The sequence below is a fragment of the Dromaius novaehollandiae genome, chromosome 26 (genome assembly GCF_036370855.1).
Source record: "Dromaius novaehollandiae isolate bDroNov1 chromosome 26, bDroNov1.hap1, whole genome shotgun sequence".
Lineage (NCBI taxonomy): Eukaryota > Metazoa > Chordata > Aves > Casuariiformes > Dromaiidae > Dromaius > Dromaius novaehollandiae.
Genome location: NC_088123.1, coordinates 8854343 through 8874417, shown reverse-complemented (window position 1 = coordinate 8874417; position 20075 = coordinate 8854343). Strand labels below are relative to the sequence as shown.

Below are 20075 nucleotides of genomic sequence, written 5' to 3'. Positions count from 1 at the left end.
CATTACAACTAGTGAAACAAAGTCCTGGAAATCTCCCTGATGCAACAATGAGTGGCAATTTTGAGTATCACTACAGTTTGATTACTTGTTTATTTGAATGTTCTTTATTTGTAATTCATCTTTATCTACAAATTGGGTTTCTTTTGGCTGTTGTCATATGCTTTCTTGTAACTATATGAGGATTTCGGAGGTGAAGTTGGATAGAAGCATATAGGAGGTGAATAGAAGATTCACAGTTTAATGATATTAAGCAACTCGCAAATACAAATGCAGTGTAAGCAAAAGCAGAAGAAAAGTATGCAAGTGACTGGGGAAGTAATTTGGAAGCTCCTCCTTAGGGAAGGAGGATGCCAATCTAACAAAATATTTGCATTACGTGTTCTACATCCAGCTATTAATTAGACCCCAGCTTGCTTGATTGCACCTATCTTTTCATGCTCCCCACCTTGTTGTTGTTACATTATAATCAAATTCTGAAACATTTCAGTAAAATGATCCGCTGCCTTGGATTGCACAACTGCTTGAAGTTTTCCCCAAAAGTCAAACTGATAAAAGAAAAAGAATTCCTCTCTTACTGATACCAGTTAACATCCAGTAGTAGTACATATACACAGATGAATGAAAGTAGCTGAAATGACAGTGAAAGCATTTGAGTTTTGAGCTTTAAGTGTAATTCCTGTGCTGAAATTGACCTGGAATATCAAAATTTAAGAAAGGAAAATATTGTTCTGGATAGGGTCCTGGGCAACATGTTCTAGGTGACCCTGTGTGAGCAGGGGGGTTGGACTGGATGATCTCCGGAGGTCCCTTCCAACCTCAACCATTCTATGATTCTGTGAAGATCTGTTCAAAGTATCTACATCTATCAGATCTTTAATGAGATTGTTTCCAGAAGTTACATGAATTGGCACATCATTTATATGTTCCTATAAAATGTAGTGGGTACTATCAGCATTCATTGCTGTTGGCTCTCCTGTGCCAAAATGAGTGAAACTGCTACCAGTCACATTCTGCTATGCAAAAACTATTCCAGTCTGCTCTGCATGCCTACTAACAAGTAGATACTTTTAAGATGACGCCTGCAAAATTAACCACTGTGTTAGGACCAGCAAGATGCGAATATGCAATTGAAGTCAAAGGGATTGCTACCTTCAGTGGATAACTGGATTACTGGTATCCAGAAATGTCTACTGTTACTTCTGAAGTGCAACTATACCCAGTCTTATCATATGAATGAATTGCATATACTTTGGTAACAGATTCAAGCGCATAGAGATGTCTCATAGTCTCATAAAACTTCTCCCGTCTCATAAAACTGTATCAGATGGTACTGATGACAGAGGAGGATGATACATACAACATCATTTAAATGAAAGTTTGGACCAAGAGGGAAATTTGATATCATATAGTCAATATTGCTTGAAATACACAAGTGGTTTAAATACGCAATATTTCTTCTAATATATTTAAACAGTAAACTCTTTTAGTTCCTTTAGTTCTTTTTTGTTCTAAGGATCACTTTTTGATCAATAAATATGCAGGACTTAAGGATTCAATGCCACAATATTTACCACTGGATAAGAAGGTATCAGCTTAAAGGACGTATTTAATGCTTCTAAGCTATCACTTGTTGAAGTTGTTATTTCTTAGGAAAGTCTACAGAAACAGATCTTTAAAAAGCACTGTGAAGGCTCGAAGTGATAATAATGTCAGCTTTTGGCATTACTGATTTTGGCATGTTACCTCTAACTTAGGCGACTTTAAATGACTTTAAAAGACTTTAAAAACTTAAAGACTTAGGTTTGCAGAGGAAGGCATCTCATTGGCATCATTTGGTAGGATTACATCAGTAGCTTTTTCCCAAAAGAAGGAACAAATATCTACTGAATGCTTCTGCGTTTCTCATGTTTATGGTAATAATTCTATGATGTATTGTAATAAGTGCTGTGCTTAGGATTCTTTACCCATTGCACATTGAAAAGAGCTTCTTAATGTCTATAAATCTTCTGGCTCTGGATTTTTCTTATTTTGTCTTTATTAACTGACCTATTTAGCTGCTTATGCAGGGAAACTGTTGCTGTCTAATGTTCAGTCACTTTAAGGATTTGCTATTAGAAAAGATAAATGTTTCTCTTTACCTTCTCTCTGAAAGATGGTTACGATGCAGTCGCGATTCCGTATGAAAAATCATCATCACTTTGGACCAAAATGAATTTTCCTGTGATGAGAGGAAAACAGATAATTCCTGAGATGTTAAATGATGTTTAATGAGATGATTTCTGAAAAAACTGCCCTTGTAATTTTGTGGAGGTTACAACATGCTTTATTTAAAAGAATCTAGTGAGGTTTGTTTGTGTGTGTGTGTGTGTGTGTGTGTGTGTGTGTGTGTGTGTTTTTAATGACTGGACTAATATATGACTAAATATAAAGGATGAGTGAATGTGCTGAAGTTGTTTTGAGGGGACATAAACCATTATACTACATCATTGCTGTGAATCAAGAAAATCACTTCATTTCTTTCAGAGAGGACCAGTAGATGCCTAAACAGAGATCAATGCATTTTTCAGTTCTGTTGCTGATCTGCTTGGTGACGTTACTCGAGGAGCTTTCTCTGAGCATTTCTTTACCTGTAAATAGGAATAATGGTGCTGATCCACTCTGTGTAGTATTGAGATGTGGATAATATAGCAAAAAAACCCCTGGATATTGTTCTTATGGGAAAGATCAAGGTTAATTAATAACAACTTGTTCTGAGGCATAGTAAATATCTTCCTCAGGAAGAGACTGCGGGTAAGGAGACAAGGGAATAGGAATGCTGCTGAGAATGTAGAAGGTAAAAGTAATTCCTGAAATCTTGATTCCAAAGAAATTAAGTACTGACACATCCTCAATACACAATTTTACCCCAATAATCCTTATACTGACTACAAACAGCTGGCTGCGTGGCATCTGGAGTCTAGTCATGGACAAAAAGAAAAAAGGTTTTGTATACCCTCAGTCTGCTCTTCCAGTGTTAAAAGAGGATGCAGAATCCCTACATAGCTGATTTTGGCCCATGTTGCTATGGTGACTGTGGCTGGGGAGATCCTTCCTGGCTTTCCGCGAAAAGGCAAGTGCTGGTTTTCTCCTCTCACTGGGAGATAAATGATTTGTGTGCTTGGCATTGTTATCTACAGTTGTGTTGTTTTCTCCCTTTCCCAGAAGGAACAAAGTGGAATCCCTCCCTCAAAGCTCAACCTATAAATGTACTGGTACTGAAGTATTTTGATAAGCTTTAGGTGATTTCTTATTAGGTTACACTTAAACATCTTCTGGGCCTTACCCAAAGGCTAAGATAAACACACGTGTTCAGGATGAGGAGTTTTAGGCTTTCATTCCCAGGTAGTCATTCCATGTTGTGTAGCTTAATTCTGAAATGGTACTCTGAGAAATTTTTAAGGTGTTTGTTCTGATTGCTTCCATCTAGTGGATGTTTTGAGGAATACACCTCAGTCTGTAAGTATACTGCATTCGTGCACTGTTTCAAGCTATATTATTGCAATGTAAAGCAAGCTGATTTCTGCAAAAAAATATTCTGGATATAGCTGTTGCAATGACTTAGCTGGAATAAAGATTAGTACGCTTTCTTCTGGCATATGCTTATGTTCAGTGATTGTGTAATATGCTCTGCAAAATGTATGTGTGAAATTATAAATTGAAACATAATACAGCTATACAAAGAATGTGTCTGAAAGGTACCATAATGTAACTTTTTTCACATTTCCAGTGTTGTAAACACGATTGTAGCGTATTTTTTAGTATAATTTTCTAGATTAAATTTACCTTATATCTTTGTTCCTAAAACTGTAAGTTACAGACTTGTCTTAGGAAAATGCAGACTTGGATTAGAGAAAATTTGCCAGGTTATGAAATCCAGCACCAAATATTACAGGCAGTCAGGTTATTCTTTCTCTTTTGTTAGTTGATCAATAGCCATTTTAAAACCAATCAGTTTGTTGCATTCATAACTTCTTTGGGGAGGCTGTTGTAGAATGTCAGTCCTTTGATTTAAAAACTTCCTACTTATCCCAGGCTGAAAGTACGCTTGGTTAGTTAATACCTATTTGTTATTTTGCTAATATTGTGCCTCGTCTGAAATACCTCTTTTTCCCTACCTAGTGTTTAAGACCCCTGAACTTTTTTTAATAGAGATCAAGCCTTTTCTTCTGCTGCTTGGGTGTTGAGTGCTAAACAGCATACTCCTATAACTTTTTTTAATATGATTTTGTGTATTTTATAATTTGCTCCCTTATGCAGTTGGGCAGTAGAATAGAAATTGATAAACTCCAGTGCCTTTAACCTCTTTCCCCTTCTCTTCCCCCCACCCCTTTTCTTCTTTCTCTCACAGCCGGTTGCAGAACCGATTCCGATCTGCAGTTTCTGCCTTGGTACAAAAGAACAAAATCGGGAGAAGAAACCTGAAGAGCTCATCTCTTGTGCTGACTGTGGCAACAGTGGTAGGTGACCACTTACAGTACAGCTAGTAAGACCCTTGCTATTTGACACAGAGGTCTAGTGTAGTGACTAATTCTGACCCGTACGTATGAGGACTATGTATCTGTGACATATAATACAGTTAATAGAGCTGATTCTCATGCTCCTAGGCGGAGACAGTTGAGTTAAACTTAACGCACAAATAGTTCATTTGGCCTCTGGAAATTTCTTTAAGAATGTAGTGATGACGACCAGTTTTATCATGTCTCTCACTTCAGTTATGAAAAAGAGCATCTTGGTGTGCTTTTGTACATTGCCCTGCCACACGGTATCTAGGGTATTGTTTTTGTGTTATAAGTAGATAAGAATAGAGAGGCACGTAAAAATAGAAGTAGGAAATACACAATTGCCAAAGCTATTTCTCATCCCACTATCTGTAAGTGTTAACAGCACTGAAATAGTTTTACTGTTATCATTTTTCTGCTTTTTCAACAGGTCATCCATCCTGTTTGAAGTTTTCTCCAGAGTTGACAGTTCGAGTGAAAGCCTTGCGATGGCAGTGCATTGAGTGCAAAACATGCAGTTCCTGTCGAGATCAGGGCAAAAATGCTGTGAGTACAGTAGGCTATGGACTGAAGGAATAGAATGTCAGTCTCGTGGATGTTCTGTTAAATACAAAATAAAGTCATTGTGGAATCAAGTATTTGCAGCTTCTGTTTATGTCTGCTAGTCTTTGAGACCTGTGAAATATGATGATATATCTGTAATTAAGAACTATGTGCACGTTTTCTGAGATGGTGACAAATTAATGAAGGGCTTGATGCAGATCTAAAGAGAGATTAACTTTATCTCTCTTCCACAGGATAACATGCTATTTTGTGACTCATGTGACCGTGGCTTTCACATGGAGTGCTGTGACCCCCCTCTTACCAGGATGCCAAAAGGTGAGGACTTTGTGATGAAAAGGGTAATTAAGGATGATGTTGGAGGAGATTGGTGAGTAGAAACTGCTTCCACATCTTTTCTCCTCTTACCTATGTTTAACTCACTCTTTACATCGTTGCTTTTCAGGTATTGGAACCTATAAAGTTAGTCTGGGGAGGGTCAAACCTGCACATCCAGATTTTCCATTCTTGCCTTTTGTTTCCTGTATATTACTATCTATGCAGGGTTTTGAAAAAATCTTTGAGATCTGAGGAGATGGAAGTGATTCTTACAGATTAAAATGATCAGCTTATCAACTTCCATTTGAATGAATAGCCTAATAGAAAAGGAAGAGATGGGCTTGTAATTGTTGATGGCATGTCCATTTGAACGGTAGAGAATCCTGGAATGTAACCAAACTTCTCACTTCCATCAGACAGAGAGCAGGTTATTTGTGGAGGATTCTTCCTTCATAGCTGGAAAAATCTTCCTGTAAGAGAATGTACTTCCTGGTTGGAAGTAGTACATCTGTAAGCAGAATATGAGATTATTAAATGTGTTACCTTTTCATATTTTTTGGATAGCCCGCTACCAGTTAAAGTGAATTCCTGAGTAGTTGTGGGAGGTACATCTGGAGGGCGGGGGGGCGGAGGACTTGAATTTATATTGCTGGATCAGATACATGATTTTTCTTGTATGTGTGTATATATGATAATTGGGGCCTGTGGGACTGTTTCTGTCTTTTTCATTGGAAGGCCTGTATTCCCTAGGGCCTGTAATTCTCCTTTCATCCTGTGTAGATCCATTTGCATCCAGTGATGGGGATTTGTGTCTTTACAGGTATGTGGATATGTCAGATATGTCGACCACGGAAGAAAGGAAGGAAACTTCTACACAAGAAGGCAGCACAGATAAAACGGCGCTATGCTAACCCAATAGGACGTCCCAAAAACAGGTTAAAGAACCAAAACACAACGTAAGTCTCTTATGAAGAGGAGTAAATTGTGTCATTTTTGTAGGGCAACAGGTGTTTCTGAAGTGTCTTACCTGTTCTCTGTGAGAAAATTTCTTTTACAGTGAAAAGCTTTTCATTATTCCTTAATACAGAATGTAGTTTCTGAAGAGTACAGTAAAAAAAATAAGAGTACTTTCTCAGTGCTTCTTTGTGCCTAGATCTTTGACTCCTTGTAATAATTAACTATTTAGTTTTGAACTATACCTTAACAATCAGATAAATTTTTGCTGTTTGCATCAGGTCTGTTCTGCTGGATGGCTGCTTCTCCCAGCATAGCTGTTTTTGTTTTGCATTTGTCAAGAACTGTTATTGATGCTTATAGAATCTAAGTGAATCTAGAATCTAAAATAAAGCTGGTGAGACTATAGTTTGGCATGTTTAATCTGATGCAGCTGCCAAAAAATTTGTCCTTTCCCTGCTTCCAGCCACATGTTTCTGCACTTGCATAGCACTCTGTATGGGCAGATTCTGTGGCTTTGTTGTGGTTGTTGTGGGGGAATTGCGTTAAGGTTTGGCTGGGAGAAACTGTTTGGATTACTTCTCAGCCAGAGCAATTTCTTGAATTATGGTTGCTATGCAGTGCTTGTGATGCAGCACTGTTGACAGTGCAGGGGAGGAAATAGCTAAGGAGCATGACACAAGAACCTCTGGTTTGGGCATCAAGCCAGCTTAAAAAGAATGTTGAGCCAACACTTGATTCTAAGGAACCGCCATCAAAGGATGTTCTGCAAAAAGTCTTACGAGGTTTAATGCCTGAAAAAGTAGAGGGAGCATCTCTTAAATATCTTAATTTTCAATGTTCTGTGATACCATGGTATAGAGGAATCTTCTGTTTAATTCAGAGCAGTGAAAGGAAAGTTAGCTATCTGCTATGGCTGATTTTCTTTGTATTTCACCATTTGTTCACTGCTTTTTGCATTTATTTCACCAGTTTGCTTGCAAAATATACCTGTAGAATTATGCACAGATGCTAAGATTATCTTTTTAGGAAAGAACAGCCCATTTCTCTCCTGTGTAGTTGCAAAGAATATAGCTGAAATCAGTCGGCCTTCCTGAAACAGCAGACGGTCTAGGGCAATCCCTTTGAGAAGTGATAGCTACTCAGTTATCTCAATGGATTTTTAAAATTTCTAGCCTGAAAGATGGCTGGTTGAAGATCAGCACTGTTTCTGCTAACATGATCAGCAGTGGTATGGATTCTTAGATTCTTAGCTAATGTGCATATCCTGTCTGCCCTAGCTTTCTGCCTAATTTTAATGATAACTTCCTATCAGAACAAAAAGCTTTGGCAAATCAAGAGCGTAAACATTTAGCAAATGTGTAATTGAAATAATACATGCAACATATTTATTCTAGCTACTGTTTTTTATAAGTCTAGTATTAAATTCAGTAAAAATCTGCTATTTATCTTAATTTATCTAAACTAATTGCACATAATGTTCAGTGTGTGGGGAAAATAGCGCAGTACTTTTATTGAGGAGTTTAGAATCCTGGCTCCTGTAGGATATGCAGGTTCTTGACTACTCCTTTATTGTTAAATTCTTCATGTTTAGCTTCTGAGTGATTAAAAAATTGGTAGGAAAGATGCTAGCCCACTCTGCAGCTTGAAAGAAACCCCTTTACCAAATCTTTTGACTGTATCTTTCCTCTTCTGATCCTTTAGATCAAAAGGCCCCTTCAGCAAAGTTCGAACTGGCCCTGGTCGGGGTCGGAAGCGAAAGATCACTCTGTCCAGCCAGTCAGCATCATCAGGAGGAGGATACCTGGAGCAAACGGATGTCTTGGACTTCTGCAGAGATGGCAGCACCACCTTGAAGTTTAACAAGAAAACCAAAGGGCTTATAGATGGCCTTACTAAATTCTTCACTCCCTCCCCTGACGGACGAAAAGCTCGAGGGGAAGTGGTGGACTATTCTCAGCAATATAGGATCAGGAAAAAGGGTACCAGGAAATCTAGCACTTCAGAATGGCCCACAGGTAAAGATTTTTCACCTTGCCAATATAAGTATCCTCTACTCCAAGAAAATATTCAAAGACTAGGGTGTTGAAGTGACTGGAATTGGCAGAGAATAGGAACCTGGAGCTGGAAGTGACACTCAAATGCAGTGATCATTCATGCATCATGGTAGAATAGGAGTTTGAAAATGGAAGTCATTCTGCAGACCTTTTCCTATATATATATACATCTAGATGTGAAGAGGACTAAATGCTTACTGTTGGTAAAATGCCCTTTAATAATGAGGGGCTGACGGATACCTAAGAATTGTGCAAAATAATGTCACATTGAAAAAAGTAATTTAGGGAGTAATATGCAGTGGCTAATGAAAATAAGAACAGTAATGTGGAAGTTTGAAATGGGAAATAAATAACTAAAACCCATGTGAAAGATCCTATTTATGGTATGTGCTTGCATGCAAAAGGTTCTTAATTTTCTCAACTGTAGAGGAGCAGGCTTCAAACAGTCTTTCAGATCACTTTCCTGCTGGAAAGCATCCCTTCCTTTAAACATGGGGTGTTGGGGGGGTTGTTCCTCTTCTTCCTCTTCCTCTGTGATTGCACCTTGATATAATCTTTACATTAAGATCTTTACAGTCTTATTCATTAGTTTCATAGCTTTAACTGCTCCTTAACAAGCAGTGGGTAATATTTCACAATAACATACAAGGGTCATAGCTTTAGAATAATGTAGTTATGTGTATTAGCCTGGCTGATGTAGAAGAAGAATAATACGTCTTAATGGTTTGAAGGTGAGGTGAAGCGTCTTGTCTGTTTTGTTTTTTATGGAAGGGCTATTTCTTGGGTCGAAACGTAACTGTCCTGACTTCGGCAGTGGCATATATGGCCTTTAGGTAGTTGGAATTCTTGTTTATGAGAAACAGGCACAGTGGTAAGCCGTTTATCCAAACCTATCTCATTGTTATAAATGCCGTCATGATATTATGAATGTTAAAGTGGTGAGACCTGATTAAATATCTGATATTAGTTTTGACATGATCACAAGTCCAGATCTGCTTCTGCCTTTGTGGTCCCAAGCCCACATAGAAACTTGCTCATCAAAAGTCTGGCAAAGTGACTAAATACAGCTAAAGTTATTTGCTGCTATACTAAAAAAACATGTACCCCTTGTAAATGGTAAATGAAGACAACTTTCTCTTATTTACAGACAATCAGGATGGCTGGGATGGAAAACAGGAAAATGAGGAGCGTTTTTTTGGGAGCCAGGATGTCTTAACTGAAAAAGACATGGAGTTGTTTAGAGATATTCAGGAGCAAGCATTGCAGGTAAAATCAAATTTTCAGTGTCTGATAATAAGTACCAAACCTGACAAAGAAATAAAAATACCAAGAAAAAAAGACTCCAGGTGAGTCAGTCCATCAAAGACTGATGCACATAGTCAACAAAGCTAATGCACTTGTTTTTGCTGGTTGAGAGTAGTGGGGAACTGACCTCATGAGAAATGAAGCCTAATACAAAATTGAGCATAAGAGTACTAGAGGTTAGGGTGAGCATCTAAAAAGCCTTGAGTTATGTCAGAGCTGTGAAGTAGCTGGTAGAATGTGTTAACTGTTAAAGCGGTAAAATAGGAGAGCTATTTGCTAACAGCATGGATCATGTGGGGCCTCTGCTAATTAGAATATATTAATATATATTGCCACCTATACCTTGTATTATTTTGTATCTTTCAATAACTTTAATGGTTTTATGACTTACTCCTTCTGAAGCCAGGTGAGTTACTTGAATTTATGTGGTGACTTTAATGACCTGGGCTTCTCTCGAGTGTAACAGTCCTTTTAACCTTCTTCAGATATTTTACTTCTGTTTATGTATCTATGATTCTGTCATGGGTTGGTTTCACTCCAATTACTAAATATAGTCTCTGTACCAAAAGAATTAAGGAACGAAGAATTGTGAAAAGACTGAACTACACTATGTGTGTGATAAAGCACGTTAAGGTGGAGTGTAATTAACTTTTATTGAGGTGCAAATACAATAGTGCTGTATAATGCTACTTATTTCTGACCTTGTTACAGGACTGATTCAAAAAACTCAGCATGTGCCTTACTGAGTAAATTGCACTTGAGATTAGCATTTCTGAGCATAACTATGGTTTAGGAAAACCAACTGAAGATTAGCTCTATATTAGGTCTATGGAAATACACCCAGAAATAGAGAAAATATTCTTCTCCAAGCACCTGCTTGGACAAAGAGCATGTTTTAGAGAGGTGCTTTCTGTTTGTTTTGCCTTATGTGGAGAAAATACATGGTATAGACTAAATACTTTAGATTAAAGTGGCATGTTGTTGGTTTTGGTGGGGAAAGGGTTAACCAGGGTTGTGATGCAGCTGATAGCAGAAGGAGGTGTGTGTGGGGGGGGGGGGGGCGTGTGTGACACTGAGCTAACTGCCTTACCCAAGAGAATGGAAACACAAAGAGTGCTTATTAAACGATCAAGAAGAAAGTAGTTTGGAGCTATCTACCACTAGCATAGGAGCTGAAGTAGTAGTTTGCTGTTGAAGGCTTTCTTCTACTGTCTGTGATGTGTAGACAGTTATACTGGAGCTGGGTCTCTACGTTTGCACTGGGCATTCATTTGGAGGAGAGGTTTGTTGCTGAAAAGGTGGCACAGGTGCAGGATTCATTGCTGGAGGTACATGCTACTCTCTTTTCCTTGAGACTTGTCAGGATGCCTGTGATGATTGTGTTCGCTACTGACCTGTCGTACTGGGTGATGACGGTGACCCCTTTGAGAGTACAGTGTGGGAAGTGCCTCACTGTAGATTGTTGTAGTTATAAGGAGCTGCCTTCACAAATCGCTCTTCTGATGGTTTGTTCTGCCAACAGGTGAAATTCTCACGTTGCACTCAACCTTTCTTTCAGCTGCCACAAACAGGATTTGTGCTTTCCTTTTCTCATGGAACCCTCACTACATAGCAAAAGCTTTTAGCACCAAAAGTTGTGCTTATTTAATAATATTGTCTTATTCAATTTTGATAAATATTGGGGATTTTGTTCAGTTATAAAGCTGGACTTAATAAAGAAGTAAGGTAAACTGACTTCCATATGTAGCTTCCTTCCTATTAGGTAGCCTAAGATGAATCCCTCCCTTACAAAAAGGGGAAGCCGAAGGAATCTATCGGTAAGCTGCAGATAATTTTTAAAGTAGTCAGACTTTGGATCTGGTGCAGGTAGTAAGTTCTAACTCCTAAGACCTTTTTTGGCTGACTGCTGAAATATTCTGTTTATCCTCTGAGTAAGAATAGAAGGAAGCATGAATCACTCTGGCTCCATTTGGGGCTCTTGGATTAAGTACTACAATAGGAGATTACTATCCTTTTAGCCTCTAGAGAGAGTTCCTTAAAATGTGTATGCCTTGACTTACATGCTGAGCTGTATAATGCCTAGACCAGTCCTGCTTAGGAAACTTAGAAAAGTGTTAATTTTGAATGTTAGCCTTTCAAACCCTAACCTGTTGTCCTGGATACAGTTTCATTCTGCTAGCATAAATTTGCATATAGATATTTCACTGATACTTTTCACATTAGTATCTGACCTCTTACTTGAAAAGCTGTCTCATTTATTAATAGCTTTGCAGTCCAGGTTGGTCATATGATAATGCAAAGGCAATGGGAATATTTGGAATTTTAACTATGTGAGTGACAGTCTTCTGAGGTAATATCTTCCTGGACTGACGAGCATTTGTTTCTGAAGCAGAAAGTATTTATTTCCCTTATTCTTAGTTCCTCTGAAATACACCATTACTACTAGAGAGTCAGCAAAAGGTTGTATAAATTATTTTAAAATATTTTAAAATATTTTATTTTCTAAACTGTTTCTAATTATTTGATGATTTCCCCCCCTCCTTTAAGTCTTCTAATCTCTTCATGATAAGCTAAGTAGCTATACCCTGAAAATTGTTCTGGTAGATATTACATTCACTGTGGTACTTAGAGTCTACTTGCTGGGAAGACAGTGATTGGATTCATGTTCTATATCCTAACCATAGGAGCAGTTTACCTGTTTCTGTTCTTGGATATTAAAATAAGAGAATGAAATAGCAACTATATTGAAAGATTACGTCAAATTCTGCTGTGCACTAATTTGTCTTTAAGATTACTGCATGTAAGAGTGTGAAAGGCAGTGGAAGTATTTGGTAAGACGATGTTTACTGGTTCTTCCTTTTGTGGATCAAGTGTTTGCTTGAAGTGTGACTGGTGTTGGTTTTAGTGTCAGAAAGCAATGTGCGCATCTTTCTATTTCTTCATGGGTTCAGGTAGATGAAGATGGACTGTGTGGGTATAAACACTTTCATTTATTTCAGAAATTGCAACTAGAAGTCTCTCACTTGGAAATTCACAAAAACAATTTTTTTTCTTGCATAGAAAGTAGGGGTGACTGGGCCTCCTGATCCACAGGTCCGCTGCCCTTCTGTCATCGAATTTGGCAAGTATGAAATCCAGACTTGGTACTCCTCCCCGTATCCACAGGAATACTCAAGGTACGATTGAACATTCTTCTCCTTTGTTCTACTTCAGTATTTATGGGAGAGCTATACTTCAGCAGGTGCAGAAATCGTAAGAAGGTTCTATCTGAATGTAGGACAGAAGCAGTTTGCACATCATCCAATACTCTTCATGGTAGTAATAGATGTCTTGAGGTCTTTTTATATATATGTGTGTGTATATATATGTATATTTTAAACTTCTATTCCTTATAGAGTAAATAAATGCTGTGGCTTTAAGTATGGTGGAGGGGTTTTTTTTTTAGCCTGGTTATCACATATTTAAGTTCAGTGTGTACTAGCTTTGTTTTCATCAAGTTCTATATCTGCAGGACTGAGAAGTTATATACAAGAATATGTTATTTTGAGTCTTTGATTTTTCTTTACCTCTGCTTATAGGCTACCCAAGCTGTACCTTTGTGAATTCTGTCTAAAGTATATGAAAAGCAGAACTATTCTCCAGCAGCATACGAAAAAATGTGGCTGGTTTCATCCTCCAGCCAATGAAATTTACAGAAAAAACAATATTTCAGTCTTTGAGGTAAGTTAGGAAACTAAGCCGCTCACTTTTTTCTTTCTAAAATAGGGTCTTTTAACACCCAGTAGTGAGATGAGTGTTACATAGTCCTAAAAATCTCCATTCTTGAAACATTCAATTGCTGAGAGCAAAGAGCTATGAGCAAGCACTGGCTGCTGATCTCATATATAGATTATTCGTTCATTAAACATAGAAAAAGGCTTGTTTTGTACAAATGTTTATTAATTTTAGGAAAAAGAGTTTTAATTTCTCCTTTAAGCTAATGAAAGTAACAGTGACTAAGCCCCAGTCCTTATTGCTGTGAAAGTTGGAATCCTTTGAGATGCTACCTTTGACGTGGAAGTCATGTTAGATGCTTCAAACCTACTTGGATACCCAGATTAGGCAGGTGCTTGTATGACAGCAAATGGAATGACATAATTTTTCTTCATTTCTGTAAGGTTGATGGCAATGTCAGCACTATTTACTGCCAGAATTTGTGCTTGTTAGCCAAACTCTTCCTGGACCATAAGACCCTCTACTATGATGTGGAGCCATTTCTTTTCTACGTGCTGACACAGAATGATGTCAAGGGCTGTCACCTTGTAGGCTACTTCTCCAAGGCAAGTATTACAGTACTTCAGACTTGAGGTTGCATCTACTGTGTGAGAAGTGTTGCTTCAGAGTCTTTTAATTGCTGTAATTTCGGTTTTAGATTTTAGATAGTATGACATGTAGACACCCGTTGCTCACAGAGTTTACCTAAATTACATTAGAAGACCTGCACCAACTAATAAAACTAAGTTTCCTTGTAGTGTTGAATAGCGTTTGCTCTCTAAGGAACTCGTACTGCAACTAGTAGCACAAAGGGAAAAGTCTTTAAATGAGTTCCTATTCCCATGGTGATGGGTAGTACTGCTTTTGAGAAAAACAGTGTTACCATATAGTTCCATCTCATCTTCCATTCAGTAAATAAACTTGTTTTCCAAAATTGAAGTTTACACCTCTTTTTTTGTTTGTTTTGTTTTCCTGAACTAGTGGTTTTAATGATGGTAACAGATTTGATATTGTTCTGTCTTTTCTATTGAAGTCTTTCCTTTGCTCACATTCGTTGCTGTCAGTAAGGAACTTTGACTGTGGCTTTCGTTCTTGGTTTCTGCTATAAAAGTAATTATGGACTCGCACAGGAAAACCTCTACTGTTTCTCACTGGTCTCTTGTTTTTAAAATTTGCTGCTCTTTTTCCGACAGGAGAAACACTGCCAACAGAAGTACAATGTTTCCTGTATAATGATTCTTCCACAATACCAGCGTAAGGGCTATGGCAGATTCCTAATTGACTTCAGTAAGTCTTTTTTTTTTTTTTTTTTTTTTTTTGGTCTTTGTCTTTTTATATCTTAAAGAAAAGGTTAACTATGGAAAAGGATTTCTTTTAAATTAAAAACATCTCAGGACAAAGGATGTGAAAGCTCACAAAATCATATGCACTTATAACTTACTCTTTTTTTCACAGAAGACAAATTCTGAAGACAAATTGATCACTTTTCTTCTAATTTTCATGTTTCTTGTGTAAGCATCTTGTGATGGAAACTACAGGCATGTGGCAGTGTACTATTTTTAGCAGAGGCTTGCCTTCTGCATGTAGTTCTTACTGCAGAAAATCAACTCTAAAACTACACAGTCTGAAACCTTCAGCTGCTAGATTAAGTGAATGAGTGTCTTAAGCAAATAGTAGCCATAATTAGGTTTTGATTTAGCCTTTGAGAGTAACAAGAACAGCTATATTTAGGCTCTGAATACTCAAACAGTTCTGAGATTCATACATGGATTTCAGTGAGTTCACTGGAAAACTTACCACTGTAACTATACTTCTCTTTATTTTGCTGATAGATCCCTCCCAGTGGACATGCTAATTTTGGACTTAATGTCCAGAGGAAAAATCCTGCTGGCATAATTATATGGGAATACTTTTGCTGGTAAATTTCCCTCTGTAGATAAGCTGTTGTTATCCTCAAAATACTGGCGAAACAAAGGAAGTCAGTGGTATTTCTTGAAAAATGAACAAATTTTGGCTATTTCAGACCAGCAATGGGAAGACGCATTTGTCAATTTGTCAGCTTTTTTTTTCTTTTTTTCTTTTCTTTTTTTTTTGTCATACTGGGATGATAAAACCTCTCTCTTTTTTATTGCAACCATGCAGTGTATGACAGTCTCAGATCATTTAAAGCTCTGTAGTCAGAGCTTGGTACTGTCCAGTCTGGCCATAAGTTTCACAGTAGAGAATTTTCAATAACATATTTTGCTATTTTAGTTTTACATGGTTAAAATGTGTTTTCCCTCTACCATCTTCAAAATTACTACTGCAATTAAATTTTGTGCCAAATTAATGAGTTTCACATACATAAAATAATTGTCACAAGTTATGCTTGTCATTACAAGTTATTATTAAGTTATTACAGGGTCCTTAAGTTTTTAAGGTATTCCAGGCAACGTGGTCTAGGTGACCCTGCTTGAGCAGGGGGGTTGGACTTGATCTCTAAAGGTCCCTTCCAACCTCAGCCATTCTGTGATTCTGTGATATGCTAATAGCAACCTCTAAAATTTATTTGCTTTCAAATCTTTTATCTCCTTTCTAAAGCCAAAATAGCCCCTTACTGTCAGAAAGGTCAGGTTTCTTTTAAATGACTTAATGACTTCATTGGCAGAGTTGAAAATTCAAATATATTCAGAAGACCCTACACTGTTTCTGTACTTCCTGCTCAGTGCCTGCGGAGCAGGACTAATGTGCTTTTGTGTCATTACAGTTTCAAGGTAGACAAATGCCGCCATCTCGTGGCATTGCCCATAACCAAAGGCAGTGTAGTTTAGAAATCTCTTACTCTTATCATTGAATAACAGGTACTTGAACTGAAAAAAGTTGGCCTGATCATGCAGTGCATCCTTCAAAACTGTAATATATATCTTGTAAGTAGAGTTCAGCTACTTTCTGGAAAAAAGTCTGTGTAGAAGTGCAGTGACAGGAAATAGTAGCTGTATGTGCCAGTTTTATGAAGTTTTTTTCTTGTGTTTCTTTAGGCTACCTACTTTCAAAGCGTGAGGGTCAAGCAGGATCACCAGAAAAGCCACTGTCAGATCTAGGGCGGCTCTCGTATATGGCTTATTGGAAAAGTGTAATATTGGAGTGCCTTTATCATCAACGTGACAAGCAATTAAGCATCAAGAAGCTGAGTAAGCTGACTGGAATCTGCCCTCAAGATATCACTTCCACGCTGCACCACCTGCGAATGCTTGACTTCCGTAGTGATCAGTGAGTACAGTAGTCCCGTTGTGTTTCCAGATAGCTTCAGATGGATTTCAATGAAATCGAATGGTATTTGGAGACGAGTCATGCCTATAGGCTTGATTTTTATTTAACACTTGCATGTCCAGATATTGGCTGTTCAGATGCATGATCCTTGCATGTGGGTCAAGAATTGTTCAATGCCAAAGTTACACCAGGTTAGCAGCTCTGTAGCTATGGAACTTCTGGGTCATTTCCGGCTATGAGAGAAAGCAAGCCAGTCTTTTGGCCATGTTCTCTGGGGGTCCATCTGCATAATCAGTTTAACGTTGTCTCAAAATGGACCAGTAGGATATCTAGGGGAAGCTGTTGCCCTCCTCATCCTTTTTTCCAGTGGCTGAGCAGTCAATTTTCTCCTCCTCCTTTTCTGTGTGAGGTGACATCTCATTCAAAGATGCCATTAATTCTGAGGGTTAACACAGAAATTTTAAAATGGGACAGATCACTGGGAGAAATGAGGTGTGTGGATATAGAATAGAGATAGTTTGCTTGGCTAGCTGCATGTACCAGTCAAGTGAAATATTCAGAATTGTTCTTGGATCAGACAGTAGCAGTTTTGGGGAGTGGGATTGTATTCTGCTGTGTTTTGCGTTCCTGCTTGGAAGTGATTTGGAAATTTCAAAGTTACTTGAGAAGTGTTTTATATCCTTATTTTACCATATGCATCCCACTTTACATTACAGAATTAGTCAGTGATATTAGTTCCAGCCACCTGAATAAAACCCACTGGATAGTGGGAATGTAATTTTTTTAAACATTTCTTTCATTGTCATTCAGACTCTGCATGTCTCATGTAACTGATGTTTGGCATCTTTCACTTTAGATTGTCTGTTTCCCAGGTGGCATACCCCTTGTGCATTTAACATATAACAAAACCAATAGTCCGCAGGTGAATGTTACCTATGTAAGGATAATGGCTTCACCATTAGCAAGAAATGGAAAGAATTTTAGTAGCATTTTCTCAGTTTTAAGATGCCTTATCTGTTAGTCTGAAGATACTGCAGACTGTAGAATGTTAATGAGCTGTCCCAGTCTTTCTCTCCACTCTGAAGTTATTCACGCAGCACTGCTTGAGAGTAAACAGATTTTTTTCTGTCATATTTTGTTTTTATCTGTTTCACATGATAACATGTATAGCATATAGCCTACTGTTGATCAGCGTATTATTACTGTTTAGATTTGTGATCGTTCGTCGGGAGAAACTCATCCAGGAACACATGGCGAAGCTTAGAACTAATGTCCGACCCATAGATGTGGATGCAGAATGTCTGCGTTGGACACCTGTTATAGTTTCCAACTCAGTTGTCTCTGAGGATGAAGAAGAGGAGACAGAGGATGGGGAAAATGAAGAGCAACAACAGCAGAAAGAAAAAGATCCAGAGGCCAGTGTAAGAGTGAATCTAATACTCTTATGTGATGTATAGTTTACATTCAGTGCTCTCGTGCTTTCACAGATGGTGCTAACAAAATTTTGAATGGGAAGCTTGGGCATGTTGTATAACCATAAAAAGCATTGCAGTCATGATTAGTATATGCATCTTTACAGTTTTAGATGAGAAACTAAAAATAGGAAAATCAGTGAAGCAATATCTGGAGGAAGGTTCAAGTCTGTCTGTCTTTACTGTTGCTGAAAAGAGTAAAAGGCTTCTTCTATCTCTAATGCTTTTTTCAATGTAAAAAACAAAAAATCAAACAAACAAAACCAAAATAAAACAAACCAAAGAACTCCTGCACTCAAGCAACCTTTGATTCTCATCAAATTATTGAAATGGGATTAGGTTTGAAAGCACACAATTGTTCCATAAGTGACAAGTAGCATAAGTAAAAATCAGTCAACTAAATGCTTAATGTTTTCTCACCAAAAATTTTTGCTGTTTTTTTTTCATCGAGCCTGTAATAGCTTTGATCCTAAATCACTGTATGCAGAACAGTGAAAATTCCTGAAATACAGGAGGGCTGCACTCTCACATCAGGTGATTAGAACTGACTAGACTACTGTTTCCAAGAGGCAAATCGTGCACTGTTACTGCATTTAAATTAAATTAATCATGCATTGTTACCAAAAAATAGCTTTGAAAATCTCTTATCTCACTTTTTCTTGAAAATAGCACAGATACTGTGTTTGGATGTAGGAAGATGATGTTTGCATTCCAACAGGCCACTGAATGGCTGTTGCTGACTGAGGTCACCTGTCAGGAAGCTAATTGAGATACATTATCACTTGAGAGGGGAAGGAGTTGCAGTTGGCACTGTTAGAATCTCGTAAGGTCAATTTGTTTGTCATCATTCTTGTTAAACTTTTCTGAGTGCATTTGTTTTTTAGTTTTATTCCTTTTTGTTCAGAAGCTTCCTCTGAATAGAATTCAGGATGGATGTGTATACTTAAATAGGAAGTGTGAAACCTATTTGTTTTTATTTAAATCAGATGGTAAAATCTGTATCATGGGAGAAGAAGGAGCAAGAGCCTTATTCTCCTACAGAGAATGAAAAAAAGCCAGACATTGTTGCTCCAGCCAATTCTACGCGGCCAAACAAGCACATTCTTCCTCTGGATAGTCTTCCTGCAAACAGTCAGCCATCACGAAGAGGTCGATGGAGCCGCAAGGGCAAAAAACTGCGGGAGCCCTTTTGTGAGGAGGAACCGAAATTGCCCGTTGAAGAGAAGACAGCAGTTCCCAGTGGGCGTTGCAGCGAATGTGAGGAGAAGTCAGCAGCCTCCCGAGGCCGGTGCAGCGAATGTGAGGAGAAGTCAGCAGCCTTACAGGGAAGATGTGGTGAATGTGAGGAGAAATCTCCAGTCCCAAGGGGCCGGTATTGTGAAGATGAGGAAAAATCTGCAGCTTCCCAGGGGCAGTATGGCAAAGGTGAAAAATCTGCGATGCCCCGTCGGCGGTACAGTGAAGGTATGGAAAGGTGGAGAGGGCAGTTGAAAAAGAACACTGAGCCACTGAAGTGCAGATTCTCAGAAGACTGCGACAGATTACCCCGCCGCTACAGCGACAGTACACTTCTGAGGTGTTTTAGTGAAAGTAGTGAAGAGGAGGAAGATGAGCCTGTGAGTCCTCGATCAGACTCTCCACCAGTTCTCACAAAGCCAACATTAAAACGAAAGGTGTGTGTTTCTTTTTTTCTTTTTTCTTTTGTCTCTGACTATGTTATGCAGTCTGTTTTTTCAATATGTTGGTGCTATCTTGAGGGTCAGTGCAGCTCATGAAATGTGTATTAAGTGTACAAGTAGCATCTGCACAGTTTTTTCCAGAAATGTCTGCAGGACTATTGTCTCTAGGGAAACAGTGGTATAGCGGCT

The 20075-nt window shown here is 38.2% G+C and overlaps 1 protein-coding gene across 1 annotated transcript in view; it reads left to right on the top strand.

Moving 5' to 3' along the window:
• The window catches only part of KAT6A (lysine acetyltransferase 6A), a 46988-nt gene that overhangs the window by 15850 nt on the left and 11063 nt on the right, over positions 1-20075 (top strand). Inside the window, exons 4-16 of the mRNA XM_064497876.1 lie at positions 4388-4496; positions 4969-5084; positions 5336-5417; positions 6238-6373; positions 8076-8389; positions 9576-9694; positions 12794-12909; positions 13312-13453; positions 13891-14052; positions 14680-14773; positions 16504-16735; positions 17946-18156; positions 19194-19880. Of these exons, the coding sequence (XP_064353946.1) occupies positions 4388-4496; positions 4969-5084; positions 5336-5417; positions 6238-6373; positions 8076-8389; positions 9576-9694; positions 12794-12909; positions 13312-13453; positions 13891-14052; positions 14680-14773; positions 16504-16735; positions 17946-18156; positions 19194-19880 (2520 nt within the window). The remainder of the gene's footprint in view (positions 1-4387; positions 4497-4968; positions 5085-5335; positions 5418-6237; positions 6374-8075; positions 8390-9575; positions 9695-12793; positions 12910-13311; positions 13454-13890; positions 14053-14679; positions 14774-16503; positions 16736-17945; positions 18157-19193; positions 19881-20075) is intronic.